The sequence below is a fragment of the Typopeltis vanoorti genome, chromosome 7 (assembly GCF_054136105.1).
Source record: "Typopeltis vanoorti isolate ZY-2024b chromosome 7, IOZ_Tvanoo_1.0, whole genome shotgun sequence".
NCBI classification, from domain to species: Eukaryota; Metazoa; Arthropoda; class Arachnida; order Uropygi; family Thelyphonidae; genus Typopeltis; species Typopeltis vanoorti.
This window is the reverse complement of record NC_143555.1, coordinates 65,756,907-65,778,156: the sequence shown is the minus strand read 5'-3', so window position 1 is coordinate 65,778,156 and position 21,250 is coordinate 65,756,907. Positions and strand designations below refer to the sequence as shown.

Genomic DNA, 21,250 nt, shown 5'->3' with positions numbered 1-21,250 from the left:
CCTTATGCTACTGGGGGATAACTACATCTTGCATCAGCCTTTTCTTTAGAGTAGAGCAAAAGATCTAAACTGGAAAGTCTAGATCTTTTTTGCTGAGTAATGATTGTGGTAAGGTAAAGATTTACATTTTTGAAACTTAAGATTATCTTAAAATCTACAAGTTGGTGAGGACCAGTATTTGGTCAACTCCAACAATGTGCTAACTCTGATTCTGACACTCATTCCACTTCCCTAATGCTTTTTAAAAAAAATATTTTTTTTAGATTAATACAAATAATTAGCACTCCATTAGCAAAATTGGAACAAAGCTTGTAGGAATGAGAGGGATGGGCTGACTTTCCTTTTTAGAAAATTCAGAATGTGTTAACTTCTACTAAAAAGCAAAATTTAATTAAATTTCATTTTAAATTTAACATTGGAATTTTTTTGAGATTCAGAATATTTAAAAATTTTTTATTAATTTTACTTGGAAACAATACATCTACAATGATAGTTTCCTGAAAGAGTTTTCATTTTTTAGACTCTTCAAGACAGGACACCATTCTTTACTACTGGAGTCCATTCACATTTTCCGTCGTCTAGTGTCATGCCTCCCCAACGGCGCAGGAGGTCTGAAGGTTTAGAAGAAGAATCAAAAATATCTAGCAAAAGACCAAGAATGAATCACAAGTAAGGAGAAATTATTTGATAGTTTAATTCTTTAATAAGAATTTAAATATGGTCTGCTGGTATATATTAGGTGGACACTGTAGTTATAACCTATTGCTTCTCATCTTTTCTCTTGTGCATGAACAAGTAAACTGCTTAACAGTGCTTGATTAATAATTAGATGCAAGAATTTCATATATCAGTTATTTTCACAGGCATATTCAGTTTTTTAGGCATTTAAATTCCTTTATCACCTTAATAGTAGATGGTATACATAAACTAAAATTATACTTGAACGTAGAAACAAGATATAAATGTAGGCTAAAGTGCTATTTGTAATTCGTCTGGTGGGTTTAATGAAATGAAGCACGTGACTTAATGAATATGTCCCACAGAATTAAAGAGAAGACAATTATACTTCATTGCAGCTTGGCTTAACATCACAGGATTTAAACAAGAATATAATTTCTATCTTATAATATATTTTGTAACCAAGAAAAAATCTGATCTGGAGTATCTTAATATAGTAAAATTCTGCTCCTCGTATATAAAAAATGACTTGCATGGATTTAGTATCTCCATAGCCCTAGTTTCCATTGATGAAACCACAATAAAGGAGAAAAATGGTTACTATAGCAACTCTGCATAATGCATAGAAATATATACATCCATTACGGGATACTAGGACAATTTAGACAAAGTCTGCTTCAATATACAAATGATTCATTTGTGAAGATATTTCATGTACAAACTTTTGTTTTCTCTTATTTGGGTAAAGGATTAAAACAAGAATATAATTTGTCTGTTATAATATAAAATGACATACCATTATTGAAAGTAATTTTATAAGAATGGTTTTATAGAATTTACATAAACAAAACTAATATAATTTGATGCATTTATACTTTCAATAATGCATCAATAATCATTCAGTTTCTGATTATCTGTTAGGTAAATAATCCACAAGTCTGTGTTATATAATATACAGCTGAATAAATCTATTACAGATCATCAGGTTCTTAACCAAATTAAATAGCTCCTTAACATTTGGCATGAAAAAAAAAAAAAAAAACATGAAAATAAATAGGAAAATAAATGTGAGCTGCATTCTTAATGTTGAAACTTTAGAACAAGTAAAATTAAATTTTTGTTGGAGAAGGTAAATAGTTGCTTAAGGGTCAAAGCCAGATAACTGGGAGTCCCTATCACCTTTAAGGAATATGAATAACTGGCTGGGGCTTCTGACTTCATGTCCAATCCACATCTTCACATGGTGCAGCCTGTTAGATCTACACTGAGTACTGAATGAACAAGGACAAGCTAGCATTTGGGACTTGCCCAACCAACCATATTGTAATCTATAGGCTTAAACCAGATATGTGCATGCCAGGACAACATGGTGAGATTCCATGATAGCTGGGATATTGCTCGATTAAATAATACTCTTTTTTTTGTCAAGGAACCAGATGAACAATGAAAAGTCAGCTACTGGAACAAACTCCCTGACATCTGGAAGAACAAACCTAGCACTACTATTGAAGATAGGAACAATTTCATATGAATGGCATGTTAGTGGAAATGTGTGAAGGGGAGGGTGCACTTTATTAATGTGTGGAATGAGTTTGGAGGGCTAATTGAACTGTACAAGTGATGGACTGCATTTGAATGGTTTTGGTGTAAGTCATTTGGAGAGGCTGCTGCTGGAAAGGAGAGTAATAAGTGCAGAGAATGAATCTGAGGGAGTAAGAAATGATATGAAAGAGTTGGAGAGCAATGTTGAAAAAGTGGGTAGCATTAGTGTAGAGAATGAGAGAACAAGTAAGACAAACAGGAAAACGAAAAGACTCGGGATGGACAGGGGAAACACAGTGTGAGAAAGGTAGATGCTCAAAGAGGATGTGAATGCTTGTGTAAACAAGAAGGGAATGTAATGGCCTGGGATGTAGAGAAAGCAGTTCGATTTGAAGAATGTTCTGGAATGAGTAAGGAGAAAAAGAAATGGTTCGAGGAAGGTATGGAAAAGTCGCATCTAATAAATGGTATCAGTGAAACTTGTTATAGATCCAGGAATCAGCTGTTATGTTAGTATATGAATGCTAGAAGTATCAGAATCAAAGGAAATGAAATGGTTGCATCAATTGAGTTCATTCATCCAAAAATTATTGGAATAAGTGAGACATGGTTGGATGAGAATGACATTCTGACAGGAATAGAGATATAAGGGTATGACATATTTCACGAGAACTGAAGATAGTGCTATTGATGATAGAAAAAGAGTTATGTCCATACAAGGTAGAAGTACAAAGGGGAAATAGTGTCAGTGGTTTTGAGGCAGTATGGTGAGAAATAGTGGTGAATAGAATGAAATACTTATTGTTATAGACATGGTAAAGTGGAGGGTAGTAACCATGAAATGTATAAGCAAATTAGCCAAGCAAATAGAAAATTATGATCATCATGGGTGATTTTGATTATGGCAATATAGATTGGGATGATAGCAACTGGAAGTAAAGAAAATGAACTTCTCGAGTTTTTGAGGGATAACTGCCTCAGACAGTATGTAACAGAGGGCACACAAAGATGGAGAGTCTCAGATTTGATCATCTCATCAGAGGATGTCATTTAGACTATTCATATTTGGTCTTTATATACTGAAATAAACACAAAAACAAAAAAACGAAAGAGTACAGTAAACCATTAGTAACGGTTAGGCAACCAAATTTGACAGCTCGCGTGACAATGTATGCATGAAGCGAGATGCTTCAGTCATTATTGTGAATACGCTTTACATCGTTTTTGGCATACTGTAATTCCGTTATACTTAATGAATTAATCAGATTTTTCCATATATCTTTCAGTACTGCTCCTTGATTTCTGTTCAGGTACCTGTTTGTAGGACCACTGCTGCATCTGTAATCATTCCTCTATATATGGCATTGAGCTGTTTTCCCAATCTATTGCGTGGTTAGAAGTTGAGAAGTGATGCGCCAAACCTGAGGTATCTGTTGATTTACATTTCCAACATGTTCTTTCTAATTTCCAGGCTTCTTGAAGTTTGGCCTATGTAGGAAAGTCCACAAGTGCATGGTATTCTATAAACTCCTGCATATTTGAAAAAAGGAACGCTGTCTTTAGGAGACCTGCATAGATCACATGAGACTGTAGCACCAGGTATGGGAAAAATAGCAGATAGTGTCATCAGGTGTATGGTGATTTCATGTAATTATGGATTTTTTTTATATTAAAAATGTTTAATTTCATACTAACTATTGACTGTTGATAGGCGGCTGCATTGAACATACCAAGGAGCTGCATGCATCTTGTGAGTGGCAATTTAGCCATGTGTGGTCTGGTATCCTGATTCTAAGTGAATAATGCTTGCACTCTCCCACCAATAGGCTGTAGGTTTGAATTATCCTGCAAACAGAGAGATTTTCTAAATATATTTAGATAGTAGATGAATTTCATTGCTTAATGTGGGTGAGAGAAAAAGTACCATGTTTGATCCCTGGAACAAGATTTCTAGATTTGTTAGTCTTAAGTCATCCTCGACACTAAAGTGTGATAGATTTAAAACCTCTCATAGATGGAAGTTGCATTTAAAAAAAAAAGAACAATAATATGAGTTTCTGGAAACTGAGGAAGCTATATATGTAGCATACATCATATTTCCTATATATCATATAGGAAATATGATATTTCCTATACCATATTTCCTATATGATATAGGAAATAACCTGAAAGGAAATATTCAGTTATTTGCTGATGATTCAAAATTAGATAGAGTAATAGTTAATCAAGGTAATGTGGAGAGCTTGCAGGATGATTTAAATAGGCTTTCAGTATGGGCAAAAGATAATGGGTGACAGGTTAATGTCGAGAAATGTAAAGTTATGCATTTTGAAATAAATAGATCACAAGCCATGTATCACACTGATGGCACTGTACTCCAGGAAATAGATGAAGCTAGAGATTTACAGGTGGTGGTAGACAGAGAGTTGAAGTTTAGAGACCATATTGCTAAGGTAGCCTATAAGATTACTTGGCTATTGAAGAGCACATTAATATGTAAAGATAAGGAAGTTGTTATTTCTGTTTATTAGGCCTCGATATGTCCACATCTGGATTACTGTGCTCAAGTCTTGTCTCCTGGGTTTCTTGATAATGAGGAAGTGGTAGAGAAGATTCAGAAGCAAGTGACCAAGATGGTAAGTGGTCTGTGGAATGTCCATATGAAGATACATAAAGGGATGTGTGTGGATTGCATAAGTTGGTTGATAGGAGAAAAAGAGGAGATATGATAGAAACATTTAAGTTGCTTAAAGGGTTTTATAGGATAGATGTAGGGAAAATATTTCAGCACTTGGCTAGAGGGACTAGAACAGGCAGTTATCCCTGGAAGTTGAATAAAGGCATGGTTAGTAGGGGTGTGAGGACTAGATTTTTTGCTTGGAGAGTTGTGAATGATTGGAATGGGTTGTCAGGGCAAGTTGTGAGTGCTTTGTCTGTTAAAGGGTTCAAGGAGAGGTATGATAGGCTGTGTGGATAGATTGGGTCTCCCACGATGTGTCTTCGAATGTATTATCAAAAATTAAGGTAGGTGAAGTTAATATTTTTTTAGCAAGAGAAAGAGTATGGAGTGTGTTTTAATGTACTTGAAATTGACTAGCTAGTCTCACCTATTATAGCTGGCATGAGATTAGTGTTTAAGGTATTGTGAATAATTTGAAGCTTGAATTGTTTGAATGCTGCAAGATTTTACCTTTTAGAGGAGAAATGTTGTTACCGAAACTCTGAGAGATATGAATTTGAGATCAATGGAGATGATGGGGATAGTATGCATCACCAAATAGGCTCAATGAGTGGAGGGTGGGTAATTATTATAGGAAGATTTTAATTGTGGAAACATCGATTGGAAGGAGGAGAGGATACATGGGAGGAAGGAAATCGAATTTATGCAGTTCCAGACCTGGTAAGCATGACAAGCTTAGGAGATTGCTTGGATCAATGCTATGGCATGTGAAACAGCAAGGGCTGGATGTTGATAGTAAATGGGAAGCGGTAAAGGAGTGTTTGAAGGAAGTAATGGCAGATTGCATACCTATAGTCAGGAGAGTAAATCAAGTGGGTGTTAAATGGATGAATATCATCATTAAGCTGGAGCTGCAAAAAATGAAAATTGTAGAGGGAATTCAAGGAATAACTAAGTTATTCTTGAAGTTGAATTACTTAAGTATCTTAAGTAACGTGCATCTTAAGCTGCTTAAGTTCATTTGCATCTGCACTCATGACTATGGTTAGTCTGGTCTTGCAGACCATGCATTGGATATCATGCAGATGATCTTCTGGGGTGGGGAGGAACATTCTCCATCACAGTAAATTTAGAAAAGAAAAACTTTTTGGAATCTGTTGCTGCTCTCAGAAATCCATAAAATTTAAATAAATATGGATGGAAGAAACTTCCCAAAATTTGGGAAACATTAATCTCAGAAATCTCAACTTACAACATAAGCCTCCTACAAACACCCATAGAGGATTTTTTTTTTTTTAAATAACGAAATAATTTTCACTGTGGTTTATACGTGTGTTTCTTCTAATTACCCATAGAGGATGCTCCACCTAGATAAGACTTTAGTGTTATATTTACATATTTCATTCAGTATTCTTGCATTTGTGTGTTTCAAGTGTTAATTTGTACTCCCTAAAGATCTATCAGTGAATGGAAAGTAATATTGGAAGAATTAAAATAGTTTTTAATCCTTTCTCTGCTGTTAATACTCCATTAAATGTCCAACATGAAGTTCTCCTAGCACTTAAGTCTTAATACACAGTCACTTAAGTATGTTTAAGTATATACTGCATTTGTGTGTCTATTTAAAGGACTGTTAAATAAAATTGTATTCAGCCAGCAAAGGTTGGTCAATTGGTATAGCCTCTGCTATTAATGGCTCACACAAAAAGTTAAGCAAGTTTGAGCACAGTTAGTAGTTGAAAGGAGTCAATCGTTCAATACTGTTGGCACACTCTCCCTCGACGAGTCTTTGGATTCCCTGGAGGTATCAAATAATAATATACAATAGCCATTGTATATGTTGCATTAATTTTTATTGTCATAGTTGTGTCATTCCTGAATTCTAACTTATGCTGTTTAGCAAAAGAGTAGCTCGTTTTACAATAATTAAGAGATGGATATGTTTACTAACCACTCAGTTCACATACAGTGAGATTTATGATGCACCTTAGTTGAAACATACTGAAGCAGACAAAACAGTTGAATTACTGAGAGATAACTTTGCAAAGGAATATAATCCAAGTATGATATTGCAAAAACAAGAGTAATAGGACTGACCTGGAAATGGAGATAGATGACTGAAGGTGCAATGCATATTAGAGAACTTTGACGTCAATACAGCTGTGAGATTAGATAGTATATTACAAGAATATGTTATTGGCAGAGCCTTTGACTAGATTGTTTAATTTAAGCCTCAGCTCAAGACATTGGAAAGAGGGAGAAAATAGTTTCATCACATAAAGCGGGATTCAAGACTGGGGTAGAAAATTATCAACTGATAAGCATCTCAGGTGTGACAGTCTCATTGTTAGAGAAGTTGGTTAAGAGAAAAATCCAGAGTGGATAGATAAGAATGGGATACTATAATAGGGAAGCATGGTTTAGTGAAGGGTAGGTCATACCCCAGTAACCTATTCACTTTTAATAATAAAACGATGACAGCTGAGTTGAATAAAGATAAGGGCTACATGGTAATTATTATTAACCTCTGACCTCCATGGAATCATTTACTCATTGTGGGGGTAGTATACACACTATCACACACAAAACTCATCCAACCATGCCTTAAACTTATTCAATGTGCCTACGTTCACAGCACTCAGGCTATGCATTCTACTTGCCAACCACTTTCCATGCAAAGAACCTTCTCCTCACTCCTCTGCTCAGACCCTCCTTATACAGCTTCCAGAGATGGCCTACCCCATCTCCCATTCTATGAAAATTTCTCACATCAACCTGATAACAACCCCTGACAAGTCCTGCTCCTCTTCATGAGGCTTTGCAATTTACATTCTTTCAATCTGTTTTCATAGTCCACATTCCAAAGACCACTGACCATCTTTGTAAATCTTCTCTTGACCCTTTCTAACATATCTTCATCATCATGAAAACTTGGTGACCAAATCTGTGCAAAATAGTCCATATGAGGTTTGATCAAGTCTTATACAATGAAATCATAACCTCTTTATTTCTGCATGTTAGGACTATTGTAATTAAGTGATATGACACCTTCATATTTGTAATGAGGCCTCTGAATTTCAGGTCCTTGTCCACCACCCAGACATCTCCTCTGCCTCCTTTAAAATTTCCCCACCAAGTCTTTTGCATCCCATCACTGCTTACCAAATTTCAAAATCTTACACTTTGCATCATTGCCTGACAGTTCCACTTAAGTACATCACCATTCATGTGATTTATTCAATTCTCCTGTAAGGTCATATCATCTGCAAACAGCTACATATTACCTGTTAAACCCATCTCAATATCATTAATATACAAACTGAACAACAATGGTTCCAAAATTGATCCCTGTGGCACACCACTAGTGACTTTCCTCTTTCAGGATACTGCATCCCCATATGCAACTTTCTGATACCTATCTGACAGCTAGTCACTGATCCATCTCACTAGTCTGCTATCCAATTCCATCTGTTTCAGTTTATTTAACAGCTTGTCATGTATCTAAGTATACCACTGCATATGCATCTCCCTTGTCCAAGACATTTGTCACCTTGTTATAATACATAATTAAGTTACTAAAACACTATCTCCCTTTAACAAAACCATACTGACAACCACAGAGAATACTGCTGTTAACCCATTTCTGTATCCTAATTCTCACTAATCTCTTCAGTACCTTAACCACAACTCCAGATATACAGATTGGCCTTATAATTTATAGCCACTGCCTTATCTCACCACCTTCATCTAGTGTAACAATTTTACCTTCTTTCCATTCTCGGAACCTGTGCTGTTGTAAGACTTAATAAACAGACATACCAATGCTGTTGTCAATTCCCTGAAGACATATTCTATCACTTTATTGACATCAAGCTTCTTTATTTCCTCATATGCTTCCTGCTCACTCATAATTAAGCCATCCTCTCCTATATCCTCTACACTTCAGTTTTTCATGATGAGCATGAAACACACTTATAAATTGTTCACTGAATACCTCAAATGATATCCACTGCGGCAGTTACCATAATCATTCTTCTTTCTACTTTCCACATATCTGAAACACTCACTAGGGTTTTTCTTGGCCTAATTTTCTAATTTCTGCTCATACTGTTGTTTTGCAGTTCTTACTGACTCTCCTTCCTGGTCTGCTCTTTGTAGTCTTCATTCAATTGATTGCCACCATTATTCATCTTGTGCTGCCGTCAAAGTATCTTCTTCTCTCAAATTTAATGTTCAATCCCTTAATTCATCCATTTGACACCTACTTTATTCAGTCTTTTGACCTTTGGAATACATTTGTTCACATCAATATAATAATGTTAAATATCTTTTGATATTTAACATTATCAAATTTTTCCCACACATCATTTATCTCCATCTCGCTTAACACTTTATTCCATGCTATAGCTCCAAGCTGTCTCCTAAGATTTTCATAATCACTGGCCTTCTAATTTCATATATATCCTTCCCTTGCAGAAGTCTTCATATGGCTAGTCACTGTCCAGGTGATCACTCTCCCCAACTGGAGGGAAGTGCCAAACCCCCACTCACAATCACATCTTCTGATGAAATGATCAAATCTAAAACTCTCCATCCTTTTGCACCCTCCTTTACATACTGCCTGAGATAGTTGTCTCTCAAGAAATTCATTTTCCTTATTCCCAAATGCTATCTCTTCATTCCAGTCTAAGCTGCCATAATTAAAAACATCCATAATAATCACCCTTCCCTTGTTCACTGGCCCAGGTAGCTTTTACAGTTCTTTATCATCTCCCTCCACATTCCCTGGCCTATAGCAACATCCAACTAAATATCTTTTCCTGTCAACCTCTACCTCACACTGTACTGACCGGAAACCATTGCCACTAATTACATCTTGCTTCTCCACTTTGTCCGGACCTTGCTTCACCTGTTATCATGAACAGTGTCCCTAAATTCTTGTTTTTTCTATCCTTGTTAAAATATCCTACCCTTCCATTTCTGTTCCCTTTAGGATATTGTCCTTACCCAACCTTGTTTCACTTATTCCTAGAATTTTTGGTCAAGTAAACTCAGTCAACGAAACTGTTTCATCTTCTTTAACTTTCTAAAATTGCAGAAGATGTGGTTGAATATGAAATTGGTGATTTGGATAATAGAGTGGCTGATGCAGAGATATTTAACAATAGTTACGAGTAATTCAGAAGTCCAGTGGAAGGCCTGAGTGACCATGTGGCACAGGTACTTGAACCACTGCTGTTAAATTTGTACACTAATGATACAGAAAATGATCTAAGGAGAAATATTCAGTTGTTTACTGATGATACTTTATCAAATACTAATATTTGATAAAGATGATGTAAAAATCTTCCAGGATGATTTAAATGGACTGGCAGTATAGATAAAGAAGAGTGACTTCTTTGTCTATACTGCTTCATATGTTTGATGAATCAAAGTGTAAGGTTATGCATTTTGTGATGAAAATATTACCATCTGTGTAGTACATTAGATGAACTATACTCTAAGAAATTGATGTGCTAAGGATTTGGGGATGTTGGTGGATAGGAAGTTCAAAACTCATATTGCAAATATGGCTAAAATTGCTCATAGGATTATCTGGTTATTGAAGACCACTACAAGAAGCAAAGATAGATAATGTTATTATACCTCTTTATAAGCCTTAAATCTTATAAAGAGGTATAATAATTATAATGTACTACTTTGCATATATTTAGTCATCTGGGTTTGTGAGGGGATGAGGTGGAGAGAATCCAAAGGCGAATGGTGGGAGGGCTGTGGAACCACAGATGTTCCACCATTGAAGATTTGCTGGGTTACAGAAATTGGTTGAGGTGATATGACAGACACATACAATTTACTTCGTTTTTTTTATGGGATTGACAGAGATGTTTTCCAGTACAGGATTAGTTCAGGGATGGGGGGGGGGGGGGAAGAACCACTCCTCATCCCTGAAAATTGAACATGGGTGCAAGGACTAAATTTTTTGCTTGGAAGGTGGTGGATGAATGTAATAAGTTTCCAGTGTATTGTGTGCTTTGTTAGTGAGTAAGTTCAAAGCAAATTATGACATATTATATGAATGTTGATTAGCACTTAACAAAATATTTCGAGCCTGCCTTGATGAGTGTAAACTCAATTGAGTTTCCCATAGTGATAATAATAATAATGGGCAAGAAATGCTGAAATATATAGATATAAAATAAATAAATACATATGAATAAAAGATAGATTTGGCTTTCTATTTATTTTTATATGTATGTGGAAACTTCAAAGTTTGAAGAATTTGTCCAAGTAAGGGTCAAAGCTGTATAACTGAGAGGAGACCTCCACATAGCCTTTAAAGGAATGCGGAGAACCGACCAGGGATTCTGACCTAATGTCCAATCCTCACCTTCTCGTGGTGCACCCTTTTGGGTATCTACCTGGATACTGAATGAATGAGGATGGGCTGGCAATTTGGGATTTAGCTGAAGAAATTGTATTCTAATTGGCTTAAACCAAAATAAAAAATGATGGTACAACATGACAAAATTTCATGCCGGCTGGGGCGTCGCCCGGTTAAACAAGGCCCCCGTTGTTTTCTCCAGGGAACCAGGGTGAACAGCGAAAAATCAGCTACTGGAACAAATCTGAAAATAAACCCCAACTCAACATCACCAGAGTTAAAGATCGGTACTATCAACGTAAGAAGCCTGAATGGCAAAGAAATGGAGCTAGCTGAGGAATTAGATAAGTACCAGATCGACATAATAGGGGTGACTGAAACAAAAAAGACCAAAACTGGTGAGATCTTTCTGAGCAATAAATATAAAATGTTATATTCAGGCAATGACAATCAAGGAAAAGATGGAGTAGCCATAGTATTCAACACAAAATACGAGGCTAATCTTCTTGAATGGCAGTCAGTCTCAAGTAGAGTAATGTGGGCAAATATGAGAATTTGGGATTTTGGGAACTGGACAATGAGACTTATTTGTGCCTGGTCTCACAGAAGGTTCTACTAAGGTAGAAGTGGAGGAATTTTTTGAGGCTTTAGAAAAAGCAACTGACACAATGAAAAAGGAAAAGTTGGTCCTTGTTGGGGATCTAAATAGCAGAGTAGGAAATGATTGTGAAACATACAAAAATATTTTGGGAAAATTTGGAGAAAAGAACAAAGCTAATAATAATGGCAAATATCTGTTGGATTTCTGCTCAGGACATGGACTGGTTATTACTAACACCATGTTCCAACATAAAAATGTGCACAAATTCACATGGAGAGAAGAGGCTAGGAATAAGAAAAGTCTCATTGACTATGTTATTGTTGATAGTGATGTTTTCTCCCTGGTGCAGGACACCAGAGTATACAGAGGATTTGAAATTGGAAGTGATCACTATTTAGTCTTGAGCAGGATAAAATTGAATACCATATTGAAAAGAATAACATGTAAGAAAGTTTTAAAGCGAATAAAAGTTGAGCAGCTCTCAGATGTGAACTGTAGACTAAAATACAGAAAGATTATTGAAAAGAAAATGAAAGAGTTTGAGAACAGGAATCAAACCTTGGAGATTCAGTGGCAAACTCTGAAGAAAACATTGATTGATTCTGCCAAAAAGGCATGTGGTGAGGTTGTGTGCAAGGATAAAAAAAAAATCAGAACTCCCTGGTGGGCACAGGAAGTTAAAGAGGCAGTGAAGGAATAGAAGAAAGCATATCAAAAGTTCCTGGCAAATAAGTCAGCTTTTACTCTTACAGAATACAGAGACAAATGTAAGAAAGCTAAACAGTGTGTAAAACTAGCTAAACAAAAGTCATGGGAGGTCTTTGCCAAGAATATAGAAAATAAATATCAAGAAGGTGGCAAAATATTCTGGAGGTTGTTGAAGAAGCTTAGGAATGGAGGAAAGAGTGCTGTAAAAGGAGTTAGAGATGATAAAGGTGACATGAAAACAGGAGAAAAAGATATCCTTGAAGTATGGAGTAATTACTTTGAAAAACTGCTAAATGAAACAAGCAGTGATGACAGCACAGTGGTAAAAAACACTGACCAGGCATGCAGTCAGGAATACATATCCATACTTGAAGTAGAAAAAGCCATCAAAGGCTTGAAATATGGAAAGGCAGCAGGAGTAGATGATATTCGACCAGAAATACTGAAGTATGGTGGTATAAAAGTCTTACAGTGGCTGCACTGCATAGTTCAGAAAGCCTGGACAGAGGGACAAATTCCCGATGATTGGAGTAGAGCTCTCATAGTACCCATATATAAAAAGGGAAATAAAACTGAATGTGAGAATTACAGAGGTATTTCCCTACTGAGTGTTCCTGGCAAGATTTATGCAAGTATACTTGAAAAACGGTTGAGAAGAATTGTGGAAGAAAAGCTTGGTGAAGAACAAGCTGGATTCAGGCCAAATAGAGGCTATCAGGATCAGATCTTCACTTTACGACAAATGGTCGAGAAAGCATGGGAATATAACAAAGATCTGTATTTAAGTTTTGTCGATTTGGAAAAGGCATATGACAAGGTGCCAAGAGAGAAGCTATTCAATATGCTGCAGTTATATGGTGTCAATGGGGCATTATATCAAGCAATACTTAGTCTTTATTTGAGTTGTAAGTCAGCAGTTAGAATTGAAGGAAGTACAGGAAGATGGTTTAATGTTAAATCTGGTGTGAGACAAGGATGTACATTATCCCCTCTGTTATTCATTATCTATATGGATCACATTATGAAGGAAAGTGGTATTAAACCTGATATCAAAATTGGAGATGTTAATGTCAGCTCTTTGCTATATGCGGATGATGTTATACTTCTAAATAAATCCGCTACAAGTCTGCAAGATTCTCTGACTAAATTGAATAGCTGTTGTAATAGATATGGTATGAAGGTCAGCAATAAAATGACAAAGACAATGAAAATAGGCAGAATCATTGAAAATATCAACTGTGTTGTGAATGGAGAACCTGTGGAACAAGTAAAACATTTCAGCTACTTAGGCACGATTTTTACTGAAGATGGTAAAGTAAATAAAGAAATAGACAACAGAATCAGCAAAGCTGGTATGGTGGGACGTCAGTTGAATAAATTCATATGGAATAAGCGAGAAATTAGTCGGAACACTAAATTAGCTGTATACAAGAGTGTTCAAACCAGTTTTAACTTATGGATCTGAAAGCTGGGTCAGAAGTAATACACTTGACCAAAGACTAGAGACCACAGATATGAGAGTCCTGAGAAAGATTAGAGGTGTGAACAGATGGCATCAATGGCAATATCATATTAAAAATGAGGATATTAGGAAAGAACTTGACATTGTCAGCATCCAGGAATGCGTTAGCAGAGCCAATCTCAGGTGGTATGGTCACTTAAATAGAATGGGAGAGGAAAGATTATCAAAACAAGTATCCTCTGCCAGGTTGGCAGGAAAACGACCCAGAGGAAGACCAAGATATAGGTGGAGTGATACGGTACAAAGTGCCTTAGACGATAGAAATATAAGATCTGATAATGTTGGAGTCTTGACAAGTAACAGACTGATTTGGAGGAAAATTGTAGATAGGAAGTTAGTAATGATGTAATTTTTTCATGTAGTACTGTCATATCCTGTACACCCCTTGAGGGTACATGGCAGGAATTTGATGATGATGACCTTATGAGAATGTGATCCCTTATAATAATACATCAAATCCAGTATAATAAAAGAATGAACACAGTCTACACAGTTGTCATCATTTATATCGAATCACTTATGAAGGAAAGCATCACTAAACCTGATATCAGAATTGGCGATATTGAACACATACCTTTACTCTTATGCAGATGATATTCTACTCCTAAATAAATCCAGTACTCTTTCAACTGGATTCAATGGAAAATGTATAGGACATCTAGACTTCTTAATTCTTTAGGCCCAATTTTTAGTAAAGATGACAAATTTGAAAATAAGTAAGTAATTCCATTATGGCGAAGTGCCATGTGAATACATTTATATGGATTGAGAAAGAAATTAGATTAAACACTAAACTAGTAGTATACAAGATGCATTTAGGCCAATTGTAATTTATAGATCTGAGAGCTGGTTAGAAATGGGTGATCAAAGATCACAAATATGAGAGTTATGAGGCAAATTAGTGAACATGTGGCATTATTAACATCATCAGTTCATAAAAAAATGAAGATATTAGAAAGGGAATTTGGCATTATCATTGAAGATTGTATACAGAGCTAATCTAGCATGGTTAAGATTATTTAAGCAGAAGTGAGGAAAGGTTAGCAAAGCTATTGTTAATGTCAGCTTTGCCAGAAAAATGACTAAAACCAGAGACCAAGCACTATAGTTTGATGCACTAAATAGTGCCTTAGAACAGCACTTCCCAAACTGTGGGCCACGCCCCCCCCTTGGGGGCCATAAGTTTTGTTGAGGGGGGGGGTCTGTGATATAATGAAAACAAATTTAAAATGTTTTAAGACTAAGTAGTTATTTTTTTTAATCTTAAAAGAAACGTGTTAAATTTTTATTATTTATTATTTCTTTTTTTGTTATTTTTTATATTTTAATGGAAAAAAATCACACATTGGTGTTGTTCACATATTTTGCTTCCTGCGTATTTCCACGCTTAATGAATATTAGTAAATATATGCTTATTAATAAGTTTCATTTCAAAGGTATTGATAAGAAGCACAAAAAAGCTTACAAATGCAAAATTTGAATATAAATTGTATTGAATATAAACACAATAAATATTGTAATAATATATGTCTGTATTAAGATTTTTTTTTTGATGGGGGGGGTGGAATGAAATATTTTAATTTTTATAAAGGGGGATTTTACATCCATAAATTTGGGAAGCACTGCCTTAGACGACTGAATTGTAAGGTTTAGTGGTGTTTAAACCCTGAAAAATAAGATTAATTTGGAAGAGAATTTTTGATTTTGAAGTAATAATGTAAACTTAATCATATTGTGCAGCTGTTTAACTCTGAGGCTTCTGTAGTGAAAATAAAAAGAGGAGTTCGACAAGGTTGTATCTTTTCACGAAATCTATTTAATATCTATAGTGAGACAGTGATGAAAAAGATTGAAAAACAAAAAATAGGAATTACTATCAATGATATAAAATACGACAATCTTAAATATGCTGATGATACTATTATAATAGCAGAAAACCAAAATAAATTAATCAAATTACTACAGCTACTAATTGAAAAAGGTATAGAATTTGGAGATTAGATATAAATGCAAAAAGACCAAATTTATGAAAATCTCAAAAGAACATAGATCCGAGCCCAGATATATTCATAAACAATATGAAAATTGAACATACAACAGAATACAAATATTTAGGCACCTACTTTACCGCAGATGGAAAGCAAGATAAAGAAATAAAAATTAGAACGGCCATAGATAAAGCTGCCTTCTGGAAAAATAAAGATCTGCTTAGAAATTCTGAGTATCGAGACAAAGAAAAGAACAATAAGAACATTATTGTGGCCAGTTTTCACAAATGGAAGTGAGACCTGGGTATTCAAGAAGAGAGTAAGAAACAGATAATGGCCTTTGAAATGTGGTGCTATAGGAGAGCTCTGAAAATCTCATTGTTAAATTGTGAATGAAGATATTTGGGAATTATAACTCTTCATTCACATTTAACATAATCTGCCATAACTTAAGCAAGACTTGTAAATATTATTTGATGTTAATCTCTTGCTTGTAAATTATAATTCATATAATTACTTTGAGTTTGTTTATTACTGTTTAATTATATAATTTTGAGATATGTATTAGTAAAGAAAGAACTCTGTGTTAAAATGTCATTCAGTTTATTTTGTTTATTCCTGTGTTAATATTATAAGAAGCTGTGCAAATATATTATAAGAATTAGTATTTATCATATTTAATTGTACAGTAGTATCTCGCTAATCTGAACCCTCCAGTAATCCTAACTGTGGCTTGAAAGGAAAAAAAAAGTTTTATTTATTACGTATTATTATTTTGTGTACAATTTTTTATTTAATAGTTATTATTTTAACTATTATTATTTATTTTATTATTATTACAGTACAGTATTTTTTTTTCATACTGTCGATTGTACGGTCATACTGTAGGCCTATTTTGATTTATTGTGTGTTCACATTTGCTTTTTTATGCTGTACAGTACGTACTGTATTGTCGGCATGAATCACCACTGTTGAGCGTGATGAAAAAACTGTGGCCTTTTAGAACTTATGAAGATAACTACGGTGATACACAAAAAAGCAGAAATTCAAAACGTGCATAATTTGGTTAGAATTATAAATCCAAATGTTGAAATTTCACAAACAGATGTTATGGAATGGATTATAGGTAGAACCGAAAGTGAATTCGAAATCAAATCAGATGCTGAAATTATAAATATGACGCTACAGAATGAATTAGCAGACGATAAAGAATTCTAAGAAAAAAAAAATAAAACTTGAAGAAGCAGAATGATATGCCATTCTCCAAAATTTTATTGCTAATGCAGCTCCGAGAAGAAGCATTCGAAAAAAGTTTAGCTTCCAAGAAGCAAAAGAAAATCGGTAACTTTTTTTACAAAGGAATAAAAAAAAAAATATTTTTTTGTGTTATTTTGTGAAACTTTTTTTTTTTTGTGTTGTGTACAAGAAAGTGATATTTTTTATGCAAATTAAGTTATGTACTGAACTATGGAATTTTATTAAATTGGAATCCTCAACAGTCCAGGTACATACAAACTAAATTTTTTATTAAAATAAACATGTGTACTATATTATTTTTTAAGTTTCATATTACAGGACAGTAGCATTTTTTCTATCAGTTAATTCATTTATTTACAGAATTAAATTGACGTATCATTAGAATCTGATTATTTTTGTCTTAAACACTAGTTATTGTTGCCTCTTGGGGGAAAATTCACTAATCCTAACGAGCTCGGTTTTTATTAGTTCGGATTAGCGAGATACCACTGTATATTATATGAATTGTAAAATATCCTTTTATTTTGTTTCTGTACGTAAGAGTGATTTTATGTAATTCTTCTGATTGAATTTGATTGGCTGCTGAAGGAGAAACGGAGTTTGTTTTAGTTGGCGCATGTTTAGAACATGAATGGCTGTGATATGGAGTGAAGCCAGTAGATGTAAGCTGAACTGGTTAGAACCGGATTTTGGCGGGAAGAATGAACGATTTTAATTGGAAAACGAAACTAAAGAAAGGGAGAAGCTTTCAGGACAGCAAGAAGAGTGAAGTAACGGGCGGCAGTAAGGGGATTTGGAAATGCCGGACATCGATTAAGAAAGGACTGGGAATTAATAGGCAATTCGGAATATTTCTACAGAATTCTAAAATTACGACAAATTCCAATTGTTTTGAGGAAGAATAATGCAAAGCTGAATTTAATGCATAGAAGAAAATAAGGAATAAGTAGATTACCTAAAACGAGTGTGTCAAAACTTGTGAAACTCTATGTTTAATATTTCAGTTATTATAGTGAAGATTTCTTTTGAATAGTGTTACTTCAAGGTAATAGTTAACTACAGTTTTAAGTGTGCGTATAGTAAATCCAGTATGTAAAAGGTGTAACCCGGTAAGAGCAGTCCTTTTTGTATTTCAGTGTGAAGAAATAAGAGTTAGCTCTGCCTGATATATCTTAACATTAACTGTGGCATTCTACTAAAAATAGCTGAAGTATGGAGCTTTAAAGTGTTTCCCCCCTTGAAATGATAACTGCCTCATAATTAAATTAAGTGTTTGTTGACTAAGAGAGAATTAGAAATTTCTACCTTAAGAATAATTACTGTAAAATTCTGGAACAATGAACTGTGTGAATCATTTTCAATTTTTCAGAAGAATATAGAATTGACAGCTGAATGTTTAATGCCTAATGTTTTATGTTTGTTATGAGTATTTGAATTAAGTTGATGTATAAAAGAATTGAATTATCTCATTGAATAGAGACAAGTTGTGATAATAGTATTTAAGTGTTGGAGAATAAGATCTGTAAATTTAACTTCAATCTTTAAACCAAACTGAGAGGCTACTAGTGTCTCAGAGATATTTTGAATATTGTTCAGTTAGATTATCTTGCTTAGAAAATTATGCTTAAATGTACATGTTCTATAACCCTGTATTAAATGTTTATTTTATTGAATTCAATTTGTTGTTTGCCTGATTTTTCTTCATTGCACCGCTCATAAAATTTATTCGAACCTTGCGGAAGCCTTAAATGATAATATTTACCTCGGCCTGTATAAAGTGAGATTGCAAAAGTTAGTTGATGATTGATTCCTCTGTATTATATAGACTAATCTGAATATAGGGTGGTGCAGTATAATATAAATTTCCTTATATACGGATCAGTATCAGTCAGCATCTAACAAAATAAAAATGGAATTTAAAGAAATAAGAATAGATCCAACTAACCAACATAAATGGATCAATTAGCAAGATGGATGATACAACAATTTTTTTTTTTTTTTTTTTTTTTTTCACAAATGGAAGTGAGACCTAGGTATTCAAGAAGAGAGTAAGAAACAGATAATGGCTTTGAAATGTGGTACTATAGGAGAGCTCTGAAAATCTCATGGACAGAACATGTGACAAATACAGATGTCTTGCACAGAATGAGAACACAGAGATCTTTATTACAGGAAATGATCCAGAGAAAGATGAGATTAGCAGGACATATACTGAGAGGCTCAGCAGGACAGAGGATACTAACAGTTTTAGAAGGAAAAATTATGGGAAAAGGATCAAGAGGAGAAGAACATGGCTTGAAGATATAAGATCATGGACAGGATCACGTGGCTATACAGAAACAAAAGGAAAGTCACCAACAGACGGAACTGGAAGAACATGGTGCTGCACCCTCTCACTGAGAAAGCTACACGAAGAAGAATTGTATAGTATACTGCTCAAAATAATTAGGGGATATTTTGGTTTTCTTGTTATAAAGTTCTAAAAATAATTTACAAATGTAACACATTTATTTTAAAATATTCTTAATATAAAACAGTGTAGAACACTCAACTGCATACAATATCATGTTAAGACTTGGCGAAACATGGCTTGTTGTGCTCACTTCCACAGTGCATAATCATTTCGATTGTAAACTTGTGTAACCTACCAACCATTATTTTATTAAAAATATAAGAGCGACATGATATTCCAGAATCCATGACTTGGAGAGCCATTGGTCGATTTGAAGCTGGACAGATGCAGCAAGTTGTCGCTCAAGCATGTCATGTATCTCAAAGTGTAATTTTGCGGCTTTGAAATCGCTTTCTGGAGGCTGGAAATGTTTGCCGAAGACAGGATCAAGGTCACCATTATCAACAACACGATCAGCATTTGTCGTTACTTTCCAGAAGAAATCGAACACTTAATGCAACACAACTTCGAAGCGAACTTGTCGCAGCAACAGGGAGGCTGGTATCAACACAGACAGTACGAAATCATCTTCATGCTATAGATTTATATGCTCAAAGACCAACAGTTTGCATTCCACTTACTGCAAATCGCAAAAGAGCCCGAAGAATTTGGGCACATGAACACCACAATTAGACAAATGAGGATTGGGCTCGTGTACTTTTTAGTGACGAGTCCAGGTTCAGTCTGCAACCAGATACTGATGTATCTTGATATGGTGTTAAAGGGGAACAAGAAATAATCCACAGTTTGTTCGTGAAAGACCCCAACATCAAGGTGGGAGTTTGATATGGGCTGAAATAAGTATAGGTGGCCATACTGATCTCTATTTTATCAGAAACAATTCCTTAACGGCCCAAAGGTATCGCAATGAGATTTTGGAACCTATAGTTCGTCCATATACTGCTGCAATTGGCCAAGAATTCATTTTTATGGATGACAATGCTTGTCCACACCATGCAAATTTGGTACATGAGTGGTTTGAGGAAGAAGGTATTGAACGAGTGGATGCCTGCCTGTTCACTGGATTGCAATACAATTGAACTTGCCTAGAATGCTTTAGGTAGGCACGTTTTCGCTCGATTAGTGTCATCAGAATTGCTTCAAAGCTCGAAATTGCTCTCACAGAAGAGTAGGCAAATATTTCACGAGAAATGTTTGATCATCTTATCCGATCATGCAATCAAGATGCACTGCTGTTTTGGCTGTTAATGGAGACCATACACCCTGTTAAAAATTAAAAGCATTTTTGGCTATTCTTGTTGTTATTCTTGCTAAAATTATTTCACACTAAAAAAATTTATAATGTGTTAAATTTGTAACGAATATCGATTATTTAAACAATATCTCATCAATTACACTCTATCCATAAGTAAGAAATATTTATTCATGTATAAAGTACCCAATAGTTATAATTATTTGCAGAAATTTATAATTATC

At 34.7% G+C, this 21,250-nt stretch overlaps 1 protein-coding gene across 5 annotated transcripts in view; it reads left to right on the top strand.

Moving 5' to 3' along the window:
• The window catches only part of SCCRO4 (DCN1-like protein SCCRO4), a 264,907-nt gene that overhangs the window by 127,643 nt on the left and 116,014 nt on the right, over positions 1-21,250 (top strand). For all 5 annotated transcript variants that reach the window (XM_090395325.1, XM_090395322.1, XM_090395323.1 and 2 more), the window contains one exon: positions 521-669. In XM_090395325.1, coding sequence (XP_090251451.1) covers positions 587-669 — 83 coding nt within the window. In that variant the 5' untranslated portion in view covers positions 521-586. The remainder of the gene's footprint in view (positions 1-520; positions 670-21,250) is intronic.